The sequence below is a fragment of the Triticum aestivum genome, chromosome 3B (assembly GCF_018294505.1).
Source record: "Triticum aestivum cultivar Chinese Spring chromosome 3B, IWGSC CS RefSeq v2.1, whole genome shotgun sequence".
NCBI lineage: Eukaryota > Viridiplantae > Streptophyta > Magnoliopsida > Poales > Poaceae > Triticum > Triticum aestivum.
The window spans coordinates 178,484,450-178,496,974 of record NC_057801.1 but is presented as its reverse complement, the minus strand read 5'-3'; the positions used below and the strand labels follow the sequence as shown (position 1 = coordinate 178,496,974).

General features: G+C 49.8%; 1 protein-coding gene across 1 annotated transcript; it reads left to right on the top strand.

Annotated features, from left to right (window-relative positions):
* The first annotated feature begins 1,064 nt into the window (after positions 1–1,064).
* On the top strand, positions 1,065–1,970 carry LOC123069245 (uncharacterized). The gene has a single exon (XM_044492047.1). It carries the CDS (start codon positions 1,266–1,268, stop codon positions 1,743–1,745), a length of 480 nt encoding a protein of 159 aa, XP_044347982.1. The 5' UTR covers positions 1,065–1,265; the 3' UTR covers positions 1,746–1,970.
* The last annotated feature ends 10,555 nt before the right edge of the window (positions 1,971–12,525 follow it).

Sequence of the window (12,525 nt, the reverse complement as noted above, 5' to 3'; positions counted from 1 at the left end):
TCGCGTTCGCCGGTGCTCACCCCGCGCACGACCGCGTTCGCCGGAGCCCGCCCTGCGTGCACCCACTTCATGGTTAGAGAGGAGACCGGTGCGACCGGAGAGGAGAGGCGGAGCGGGCGCCGCCGCGCCGCGGGCTGGAGCGCGGCCGCGTTCGCCGGAGCCCACCCCCGTGCACCTGCTTCGTGGTTAGGAAGGAGACCTGCGACCGGAGTGGCAAGGGATGAGGGCGCCGCCGAGCTGCTGGATCGCGCGCGGCCGCGTTCGCCAGGTCGCTGGATCGTGCGCGGCCGCTCCCGCGGCGACCCGCGGCGAAGGGCGCGACAGGCGGCGGCTCCCGCGGCGTAGGATGCGGTGACCCCCGGCGAAGGGCGCGACGGGCGGCTCCCGCGGCGTAGGATGCGGCGACCCCGGCGAAGGGCGCGACGGGCGCTCCCGCGGCGTTGCGGCGGGCGGCTCCAGCGGCGATGGCAGGGCGGCGAACGGCGCGGGGAGGATGGGCGTGCGGAGGCCCGCCCGTGGTGTGGCGTCCATTGGGAGGGGGAAGGGGGTGGGGAGGTCGTGCGGGCGTTGGGAGGAGAGGGGAGAGGTCGTGCGAGCGTTGGGATGAGAGGGGAGAGGTCGTGCGGGCGTGCGTTGTTGGGAGTGATTTTTTTTTGGTGCAGGTTAGCGAGGATGGATGGGTTGACTTAATGCGTGGCTTGTTGTGTTAAACATGGAAGGATTATGGGCCATCAGATATTTAGATGGACGGATAAAATTGTTTGAATCTGCCCCTCTTTTTTTTTTATAGTGGTAGTAGATAATATAAGCATGTTCGAGATGCTATAAGTCGGCGCAAGATCTGAAGATGGATGAAGTAACCACGTGCGATTCGTAGTATTAAACCCCGGAAGCGACATAAACCTGCATGATTCATTATGCAAGGTTAAAAAAAAAAAGCAAGGAATCCATCAACCGAACGCCGCCGCGTGCTTGCGTCAGAGAGTCGGAGAGACCCAACCGTCTTCCTCCCCACGCATTAATAAGCCCTCGCCTTAAATCCCCGCTCCCAACCGTCTTCCTCCCCAGCTCTGACGACGGTATCCATCCCGGAACGGGAAACACCAACCTGCTTTCCACCTATAAAATCCGCCCTTCCCCACCCCCCAATCCCACAACAGCAAACCAAATCCCCCAAGACCAAAAAAGGCCCCAGCAACCCAAGCGCGTCGACCCCATCCACAGTTGAATCTCTGAGTTTACTTTCAGAGAAGATTTTAGTCGAGATGGCGCAGGCGATCGAGGCTCAGAGCGAGGGCGCGGAGGTGTACCACGGCGCGGCGCTGTGCGCGGAGAAGGCGGTGGAGCTGCTGGCCGAGACCAACATGCCGCTGGGCCTGCTGCCGCTGGCAGACATCGAGGAGGTGGGCTACAACCGCGCCACCGGCTTCGTCTGGCTGCGCCAGAAGAAGGCGCTCACGCACACCTTCAAGCAGATCGGGCGGCAGGTCTCGTACGGCACCGAGGTGACGGCCTTCGTCGAGGACCGCAAGATGAAGCGCATGACCGGGGTCAAGAGCAAGGAGCTCCTCATCTGGATCACCCTCTGCGACATGTACATCGAGAAGGACGATCCCTCCAAGATCACCTTCAAGACGCCCACAGGGCTGGGGAGGACCTTCCCCGTCTCCGCCTTCGAGAAGCAGGACGACGGCAAGGCCAAGGCCGCGGCTGCCGACGGCAAGGAGGCCGTCGTGGCCAAGTAGGTGAGGACGGCCGGCATACTCTACAAAGTTTGGATGAAGAGTCCTCGAGTCCAATATTAACTATATACAAAGTTTGGATGAAGAGTACTATTTGCTTTTATCTTTATAATAAACTACGGATTATATAAGGGGTTGTAATACTCTGCTCCGGTGTTTTGCCGAGGGTTGTATCATGCATATGATCGTGCGATCTTTATAATCTTATATGTGCTGTTCGCTGCTTAATCGTGCGAGCCTTTTTGTGTGGCAGTGTCACGAGGTGTTCGTGACTACGTGTTATCAGATTTGTTTTATTTTAGGCATGAAAAGCTTCTCTCCTCCCTTGTGCATAGACAAAGGGACAATCCTGGTCTCCTGCTATTTAAGTGAAGTCACGTATAGCTAGATCGGTATATCTGTCAACCAACTTTTTTGTTTTTGATTGACGGTGACTGTCAACCAATTGATGCAGAGTGCTACTCCTCAAATCAAATTGAAGTAGCGGGACAACTACTAGAATCGACAATTTGACCTACAACGGGAAAAGTACTTTTGCTTCGATAATAAGATGGCTGTATGCATCACTCTTGATGCAGAGGCCGGGGAGTCCCCCATTTTCCAAAAAAAAAAGGGGAAAAGTACTTACGTTACTTCAACGCTTTTTCTAAGGGCAACTTCAACGGTGATCAATCAAACAGACCTCACCAAATGTCTCGAGGCCATCTAATCTAACCATATGCTAAATACAATAAATAAGCACTGTATTTTTATAAGCTTTTACATCCAATCTATCTCTAGCTGACCGTGCCAAAGACCTCCTCCTTCATCTGTCTGTCCGGCTTTCCGTGCCAAAGACCTTACTCTTTGGCTGGTTCGGCCTCCTTCGTTTGTGTGAAGTGCTTCAACATGCTCACATGTCTTTGCTGCATCGGGATCCAAGCTCGACGTCTTCACGTACAACATTCTGAAGTCCCCCGAAACAGGCTTGATCTCAAACTTCTTCCCGTAGAGCTTGAGCTTCTTGTCACATCCCCATGAAGATACCACACATCTTCGCCTTCTTTTCGTCCTTCACCTCGTAAAGCGCAATAATTGTCTCCTCCTTCGTCATGATGTAATCAAACTTCTCTATCATCTTGGCCGCCGCCCCTTCTCGCTTCTCCTCCTCCCACTTTCTCCCCCAGTTCCTAATCACCTTCTTGGCTAGAACAAGCCCCATCTTTCGCTGGAACAATTGGATCACCACCTTCATCTTCATTGACCATGGCATTCTTACAGAATTGGCAATCAAGGCGGTCTACTTGCTTTGCCCATGCATCTTAAAAAACAATGCATATACATGAAGTGTTTCTTCTCCATCTTGTGGTATAACATGCACACACATACGGGCTAGCAAAGGAAGATAATGGATGGTAACCAAGTTGCAACATTGAGAAAATCAATGAAATGACCAACCCACACAACCACAAGCCACAAAACTTACAAGATCTTGGATTGTCATGTCACTTGGCCACTGGTTTTGCACTTGTTTGTGAAAACCGCAAAGCTTGTTGACTCCCTCTTGAATTTTTGTACATCGATGGCTAACTGATTTTGAATTGTGCTGATGGATCACTTCCTTGCGGTAGGGATCATAGCACCTTTTCTCGTGAAACCAAATATGCACGCTTTGCCAAAACGTCGTGCCCCTTTGCTCCATGCCATGAAACGGATCAATACTAGTGACCAACCACGCCTCACAAACAGTTCATCCTTCTTTGGGGAAAATTTAGTTCTCTCTACTTATTTGGCTTGCCTCCCGGCAGCCACTGCTCGTCCTGATCCATGTCTAGATGTTGGGTGTACATCTCTTGGGTGCACGTTTGTTGTGTGTATGGTTGCAGGTGGTCCTCCGGCTGGGAGTCTTCGACTTGTCTGTCTTTATAACCGCCTTCCTCATGGTAAATATTTATCATCGTCTCATAGTTATCCTCGTCCCGCTTGGATGAGGAATTTTGGAAAACAATGATTGGGCACCGACAGACGAGTGGTCCACAACCAGCATCTGCGACCGAACAAACCTCGACGACTGTGATTCCGTGAAGAGGTGTTGTGGTTGACGGTGAAGGAGACTTGATGGTCGGAGGTAAAGAAGGACGTGGACTGTTGCGGTGGTTGCTGTAGACCGAGGTATTGGGAGGCATAGTAGTGTGCTAAATTGATCCCACTCTATTCACTCAAAGAGTTAATGGTAAAGTATTTGTGTGCCAAATTAATGTTGATGATATCATACTTGGTTCCACTAACCCTCACTTTAGTGAAATGTTTGGAAAGTTGGTATCCGAGAAGTATGAGATGTCTATGATGTGTGAGCTGAAATTCTTCCTTGTCTTACAAATTAAAAAAGCAAGTGAAGGTAATTTTGTTTCACAAACAAAGTACAATAAGGACTTGTTTAAGAAGTTCAATATTGAGAATTGCAAAGGCACTAAAACACCTATGCCTAATGATGACCCATAAGTATAGGGGATCAATCGTAGTCCTTTCGATAAGAGCGTCGAACCGAACGAGGAGCGAAGGAAATGACAAGTGGTTTTCAGCAAGGTATTTTCTACAAGTACTAAAATTTTTGGTAACAGATAGTTTGATAGCAAGATAATTTATAACAAGTGACAAGTAGCAATAGTAACTAAGGTGCAACAAGGTAGCCCAATCCTTTTTGTTGCAAAGGACCGGCCAAAATGGTCTCTTATAATAAGCAAAGCGTTCTTGAGGACACGCGGGAGTTTCATCTAGTCACTTTCATCATGTTTGTTTGATTCATGTTCGCTACTTTGATAATTTGATATGTGGATGGACCAGTGCTTGGGTGTTGTTCTTACTTGAACAAGACTCGCACTTATGATGAACCCCCCTCACAAACATCTGAAACTACGAAAGAAGAATTAAGATACATCTAACCATAACATTAAACTTATGGATCCAAATCAGCCCCTTACGGAATAGCACATAAACTAGGGTTTAAGCTTCTGTCACTCTAGCAACCCATCATCTAATTACTACTCCACAATGCATTCCTTAGGCCCAAAGATGGTGAAGTGACATGTATTCGACGTTCACATAACACCACTAAGGGAAACAACAACATACATATAATCAAAATATCAAAAGAATACCAAATTCGCATGATTACTTATGACAAGACTTCTCCCATGTCCTCAAGAACAAAAGTAGCTACTCACAAATCATATTCATGTTCAAGATCAGAGAGGTATTAAATATCATAATGGATCTGAACATATAATCGTCCACCAAATAAATCAACTGGCATCAACTACAAGATGTAATCAACACTACTAGACACCCACATGTACCAATCTGAGGTTTTGATACAAAGACTGAATACAAGATATGAACTAAGGTTTGAGATGAGATGGTGCTAGTGAAGATGTTGATGAAGATTGATCCTCCCACAATGAGAGGGTTGTTGGTGATGATGATGGCTTTGATTTCCCCCTCTAGGAGGGAAGTATCCCCGACGGAATCGCTCCGCTGGAGAGCAAAAGTGCTCCTGCCCAAGTTCCGCCTCGAGACGGCGGCGTTCCGTCTCGAAAGTCCTCTCCTTTTTTCAGGGCAAATGGGCTTATATACCAGAAGATGGGCACCGGAGGCTGTCCAGGGCCCCACAAACCACGAGAGCGCGCCCTGGGGGGTGGGCGTGCCCTGGTGCCTTGTGGGCACCTGGGTGGCCCACTCTGGTAATTCTTTTCTCCAATATTTTTATTTATTTCAAAATAAATCTCCATGAAATTTCAGCTCATTTGGAGATGTGCGGAATAGGTATCACTAACATAGCTTTTTCAGGTCCAGAATTTCCAGCTGCCGGCAATATCCCCCTTCATGTAAATCTTGCATATTAAGAGAGAAAAGAATTAGAATTGCTCCATGGTGTTATATTGATTAAAAGCACTATAAATAATAGTAGGAAAAACATGATGCAAAATGGACGTATCAACTCCCCCAATCTTAGACTTCGCTTGTCCTCAAGCGAAGCCAATATTGATAATCATGTCCACGTGTTTAGAGAGAGAGGGGGGGGTGATAAAAACAAAATACGGACAGAGTAGCATCCTGATCATTATTATAGCAGCAATAAACATTATCATAAAACTTCTCATGAGCAAGTAACAATCATCACAATATAAAAGTATAAGGCATAAACTTTCTTGAAAACTAACAAACTATGTTCTCAGTCAACAATGCAATTGCAATTCATCATTTTTTCAGGAAGGGTCTCGTGTCGGAGCTTTTGTTTAGCAGGTCCACATACTCAACCATCATTTAGTCTTCTATGATTGCTAACACTCACAACACACACACACACACACACATGCACACACTAGCAACCCATCATCTACTTATTACTTCTCAATGCCTCCCTCTAGGCCCAAATAATGGTGAAGTGTCATGTAGTCGACGTTCACATAACACCACTAGAGGAGAGACAACATACATCTCATCAAAATATCGAACGAATACCAAATTCACATGACTACTTATAGCAAGACTTCTCCCTTGTCCTCAGGAACAGACGTAACTACTCACAAATCATATTCATGTTCATAATTAGAAGGGTATTAATATGCATATAGGATCTGAACATATGATCTTCCACCAAATAAACCAACTAGCATCAACTACAAGGAGCAGTCAACACCACTAGCAACCCACAGGTACCAATCTGAGGTTTTGGGACAAAGATTGGATACAAGAGATGAACTAGGGTTTTAGGAGAGATGGTGTTGGTGAAGATGTTGATGAAGATTGACCCCCTCCCGATGAGAGGATTGATGGTGATGATTTCCCCCTCGCGGACGGATGTTTCCCTAGCAGAACAGCTCCGCCTAAGCCCTAGATTGGTTCCGCCAAGGTTCCGCCTCGTGGCGGCGGTGTCTCGTCCCGAAAGGTTGCTTATGATTTTTTTTCAGGGTAAAAGACTTCATATAGCAGAAGATGGGCACCGGAGGCCTGTCAGGGGGCCCACGAGGCAGGGGGCGCATCCAAGGGGTAGGGTGCGCCCCCACCCTCGTGGACGGTGGGTGGCCCCCCTTTGGTATTTTCTTCGCTCGTTATTTTTTATTAAATCCAAAAGTAACTTCCGTGGAGTTTCAGGACTTTTGGAGTTGTGTAGAATATGTCTCTAACATTTGCTCCTTTTTTCAGCCTAGAATTCCAGTTGCCGGTGTCGTGGTTCTAAGACTGACAGTAGAAAGGGGGGTAGGTATGGAGAGGCAAGATCTCAACTACGGTGAAGGCGTACACACGGGATTTACGAGCTCAGGCCCTTCTCGGAGGGAGTAATAGCCCTACGTCTTGGTGCCCGGAGGCGGTCGACTGGATTATATGTGTGTGATGTTACAGGGGGTGCGAACCCTTATCCCAGAGGAGGGGTGGCTTATATAGAGTGTGCCAGGACCCCAGCCATCCTCTATTACAAGGGGCTTAATGTACATAAAGTAGGGGCGTTACTGATAACGCCAGCCTTAAGTGTTATTTATGACCTTAAAGACTACGGAGTGAACGCCTGACCGTTGCAATGATGAGTGACTCCTGATCTTTGGTGGGTCGAGTGATTCCTTGAATGGTCGAGTGGAAATAGGTAGGGGTCGCCCGAGTGATATGACTGGTCGAGTGGATTGCACTCGACATCTTTGACTGGGGGTCTCTTGTTGCCTCTTGGACTTCTTATCTTCCAGGATAGTGACCTTGGGTAGGAGGTATGGGTCAGGCCCATGACCCTACCCCAGGTCTGTATCCTCATCAGTAGCCCCCAAATGGATTAAGGTTCGAGTGGAAAGTAGGTTGAAGTTGAACTTGTTCTGAGCTTTGCACCTCGCGAGCGTTTTTTGCAAGATGGAAAACTCACGTTGGTACTTCAGCGTCGATTCAGTCGCCTTGATCCATTCAGAAAGTTGCCGATTGAACTTATAGCACCATCTGCCGAGTGTTGTCTTTGAGTGCAAAATCCTTGGCGTGATTGATTGTAGTGTATCCCGGATTTCACGGGATATGAAATTTCGGGGAAGCGTGCGGGGTGGGGAGCACCGAAGTAGGCGGAGCGGATAAACAGTGGTGCCTCGATTTCCGCGTGCAACTATTGCGGGATTTGACAGGATCGCCTGGTCCCACGCGTCAGCCACTCGGAAGCAGCCCTTTACAAGGCGACGGGGCCGAGGCGTCTACACTATGCACGCCTATTTCTCTTTCTTCTTCCCCTGCTTCTCCACCGCATCCAACTCTTCTGCTCTTGACGCTGCCGCTCTGCCGCCATGGTGAAGGACAAGACAGCAGCGCTGGAGAGCGCGAAGAAGGCGACGGGGGCGGCGAAAGGCAAGAAGTAGAACCGCGGGTCGTCATCGCGCGCGGGGCTGCCGCCGGGCTGGATCCAGGGTGATTGGATCCGATCTTCGCTCGGGCAAGAAGATCTGGACGAGCTGGCGGAGTCCGGACTGATCGCCAAGGGTGCGGCAAGGCTGCCTGAGGGGGAGATGGAGCCGCAGCCTCGACCGGGTGAGTGTGTACTGCTCGCCATCCACGTCGACCGGGGATTTTCGCTCCCTCCGCACCCCTTCTTCCGGGGCTTCCTGAACTTCTTCGGTGCTCAACTCCACCATTTTTCTCCCAATACCATCACGTACCTGGTCGCGTTCGTGTCTATGTGTGAAAACTTTTTGGGGTGTCGACCGCACTGGGGTCTTTTCAAACATATCTTCACCATCCGTTCCTAGTCGGTAAAGAAAGCAAAAACGAGTGACTCGAAGACCCATGTCATCCAAATGTGTGTGGGGGTTTGGGTATCCAGAAGAGGCATAGGAGTTCTTTTCCTGATATGACTCTCCCTGAATCGGTTAGAGGCTGGCAGTCGACCTGGTTCTACTGCCAGGATGTCGCAACTCCAGGTCAGCGACTGGCCTTCCCCACGTCACTTTCGACCGTGTCCAGACTCCTTCACTAAAAGTGACTGCTGTTGAGAACATGGAGACGAAGATGTTGGTTGAGAAAGTGGTCCAACTGATTAATGAGGGTGTCACTGGCCTAGACCTGTTGGAAGTATTCCTTAGTCGACGCATCTAGCCTCTTCAGGCCCATGACCATCCTATGTGGCTGTACTCCGGATCTGACGACACCGCTCGGGTCCATCCAGAGGAAGTGCCACTCAAGACCGTGGCCATGTGGTTGAAGAGCATCACAGGCAACCAGGACAACCCCAGAGGAGCCAGGCGAGTCATCCCCTTCAGCGACGACAATAAGCCCGACAAGGTATGCTCTTTATTCCGACTGTCTTGCATATATGTTCTGACTGTACTTGATCTCGACTGACTTTTACTCGACTTTTTGTCTTGTAGGTTTTCACTGAGATGTATTCGATACCCAACAGCGAACAAGCTCTGGAGCAGGACCAGGAGGGAGAGGCCAGCGCAGAGGAGAGTGGTGAATGGGAGTCTTCAGATGAAGAGGAGGAGGAGAGCGAGGAGTCAGACGACTAGGAAGAAGTCGACTCGCCGCCGTGCTCCGAATGCCTATCCAAGCAGCACCATGACCCGGCGGGCGGGCGCGGGAAGAACGTGGCTCCGAGTACCCACAATCAGAAGCGCACTCGGACGTCGACTCCGGAGCCGACAGAGAAGGTCGCCAAGCAGCCCAAGGTTGCTCCTCCAAAGGCTCGGAAGACTTTGCCGTGGATCAAGATGGACGTCCCTGGTGCTTCGGGGTGAGTATCTTGCTTGTGTTTATATAGGTCGACTGAAGTTTTTGTTCTGACCAACCAGATCATGTATCTTTCTAGCCCCACCTCTGTTGCCACTGACATGGACATCGACAAGGCACCAGGAGACGAGGAGACCGACGATGCGGCCACCTCTCGATCTGGTAAGTCCATTCGACCAGGCTTCATTTAGTCGAGTGGATCATTAGTCGGCTGAATTTCCGATATTTCTCTCTTTCTGTAGTTCCGCAAGAGGTCGTCGTGCTCCTTGACGACGAAGAAGAAGAAGCGCCTCTATAGGAGAGGAGGAAGAGGAGTGGGGGCTCAAGCAGGAGGAGGCTTGAAGTTCAAGTCCCTCAGTCGACGCCGGCGCTTGAGGCGGTGGTCGAATGTTCCGGAGATCCGGTTCGGACCAACATCACATTCACCAACCCGCTGACGACTGATTGTCCGTCGGGGTCAACTGCTCCGACTCCTGCCACTCCAGTGCAACTCCATGCGTCTGACCCAGTAGCTGCTTCGACCGCCTTGGAGCCATCACTCTTCGCTGCATATCAGACCCTAGACGACTCGCCGAGTGCTGCCAGGGAGGCTCTTCGCCAGGTGAACCTTGTCATGGAGCAGGTGAAGGTGATGCACGAGGCTAGTCAGGTGGCTTATAACCCCAACACTGCCCTGCAGACCAATGTTCAGGTCAACAAACTCCGACTGAACTTTTGAATGATGTTTTATATACGATCACCCACTGGGGTGTGCCTTTGTTTAGAGTTTAGGAAATCTTCCACTTCACTCGACTCGTGCTGAGTCTTAGTAATCTGTCTGGACCAGTGGGGGCACGCCGAGTGCACCCTCTGGGTGTAGTCCCCGAGACCACGGTCGACTACTGGCAGTCGGCTGAGGTCTTCGAATCTTCTCTTTTTTTGACTCACACTGGGCAGACCCTGCTGAGTGTTGATCTGAACCAGTGGGGGCACGTTAAGTGCACCCAATGGGTGTAGTCCCTAAGACTACTATTGAATATTTGATTCGGCAGTAGTCTTAGAGTAACTTTTCACTGTCATTGTCTCTTATTTCTGTCGACTGACATATCTCTCTCGCTGACTGCAGAGGTCTTGTGATCTTGGAGCTCGACTTTCCGAGTTAAAGAAGAAGCATATCAGCATTGAATTTCATCTTGAACTCGCAAAGAAGAACCTCAAGACTGCTCAACAAGAGACGGCCATCATGGCAGGTAACCATTCGACTCTTGCCTACTTAGTAGCTCGCGTCTTTCACTACTTTTTCTTTCAGTCTCTTTGAACCGAGTGACTTCACACAAGCAGATGTGCATAGTGAAAACCGTCAACTTCAGGCTCATCTGAAGAGTGTTTTTCTTTAGAGAGAATGAAGGAAGCTTTGGAGAAGAAGGACCATGACCTTGCTGCTGCTCAGAAGGAAAAACGTGAGAAGACAACGCTTGCGGACCAGAAGCTGGCTTCAGTCGGCAAGTTGGAAGAGGAGAACATGAAGTTGAAGACCGCCATCTCGGAAGCCAGTCGAGAAGTCGAGCAACTGAAGAAGGACAAGGAGAACCTGACCACTAAAGTTAGAGGCCTCAGAGCTAAGACGGGCAAGCTAGAGTCCTATCTGGGACAACTTGCCGCGCAACTAGTTCTGAAGCTTGAAGGTACAGCCACTCGACTGGTTAATTGTCGTTAATTAAAGTATGTTGTAATATTGTCGACTCACTATTTTTCACGATGGAACAGAACTTTGCCAGGATTTTGAAGCTAAAACCGGGCTGGTCAAGACAGGTCTCGACCCCATCAATTGTCCTGTGGAAGATGACATTGCGATGAATTTGCTGTGATTGTAATCACGCTTGGACGATGATGTTGCCTATCTGGCTCGACTAAAGGCTGAGATGACCCGAGTGGACGCCGAACTCTGGCCTCAGGCGGAACTTTTGCAAGACCTTGAGTCGCTGATGACTCGACTCAATCAGATTCCTGGCCGAGTGCAAGAGTGGAAGAAGTCATCCGCTTGCTGTGGCGCTAACGTCGCCCTGTCATTGGTTCGAGTGCACTGCAAGGAGGCTAGAGAAGACAAGTTGGCGGCCCTCAAGGTTGTGAATACTAAGAAGCACCCCTTCCAGTCCTTCATGGGCACCTTCCTTGAGGCAGCCACTCGTATTGCTGACAGCATCGACCTTGACAACTTCTGTGATCCAGCCAGCCCTTCTCCCGCCGAGTGACCGAAAAAACATTATGCTACGCCCTCATTTGCCTCGGAATGCCGAGTGATTATGTAATCGTTGAAACTCATTCGGGCCTAATGCCCGAGTACTTTAATCTGCGGTTAGAAACCTTTGGACTTATCTTTGAATATGTTGTGTTTATCTTCGAGTGAAACTCGTTCTTCTCTCGGATTGGTTTTTGTACTTTCGATGCAGCTTCTGAGGAAGAATCCGCAGTCAACCTGTTGGACGAGCCTTGAGCAACATTGATTAGCTCATCAGCAAGGCACTCAGCAATGGTCTTGACGTTCCTGACAACAGTTTTCCTTGGCGCCAGTCGTTGGATGAGCCTTTGACAGTGCGCACAATCTCGTCCTTCTTCTTGACGTTGCAGCCCCGGAGGGAGGGGGGTCGTGGCCGACCTGCACCACTTGGCATGATTGATCAGCTCATGAAAGCAGCTCGTCTTGGCGCTAGCTGTTGGATGAGCCTTTGGTAGCATTGATCAGCTCATCAGCAAGGCATTCAGCAATGGTCTTGACGTTCCTGAAAGTGGCTCGCCTTGGCGTCGGCTGTCGTATGAGCCTTTGACAGCACGTACAATCTCGTCCTTCTTCTTGACGGTGCAGCCCTGGGGGAGGGGTCGTGGTCGACCCGTATCATTCGGTCGGATTTTTCGAACTTAGGTGAGTACTAGACTGCAGCTAAGCCCCCGAGTGAGAGGACTGCTCGCCACTCGGTAGGATTTTTTATACTTAGGCGAGTACTGGACTGCAGCTAAGCCCCCGAGTGAGAGGATTGCTCACCACTCGGTACGATTTTTTATACTTAGGCGAGTACAG

Bases quoted from the DNA above. Each gene is read 5' to 3' on its own strand.
- LOC123069245 (XM_044492047.1), top strand. From the start codon at position 1,266: ATGGCGCAGGCGATCGAGGCTCAGAGCGAGGGCGCGGAGGTGTACCAC.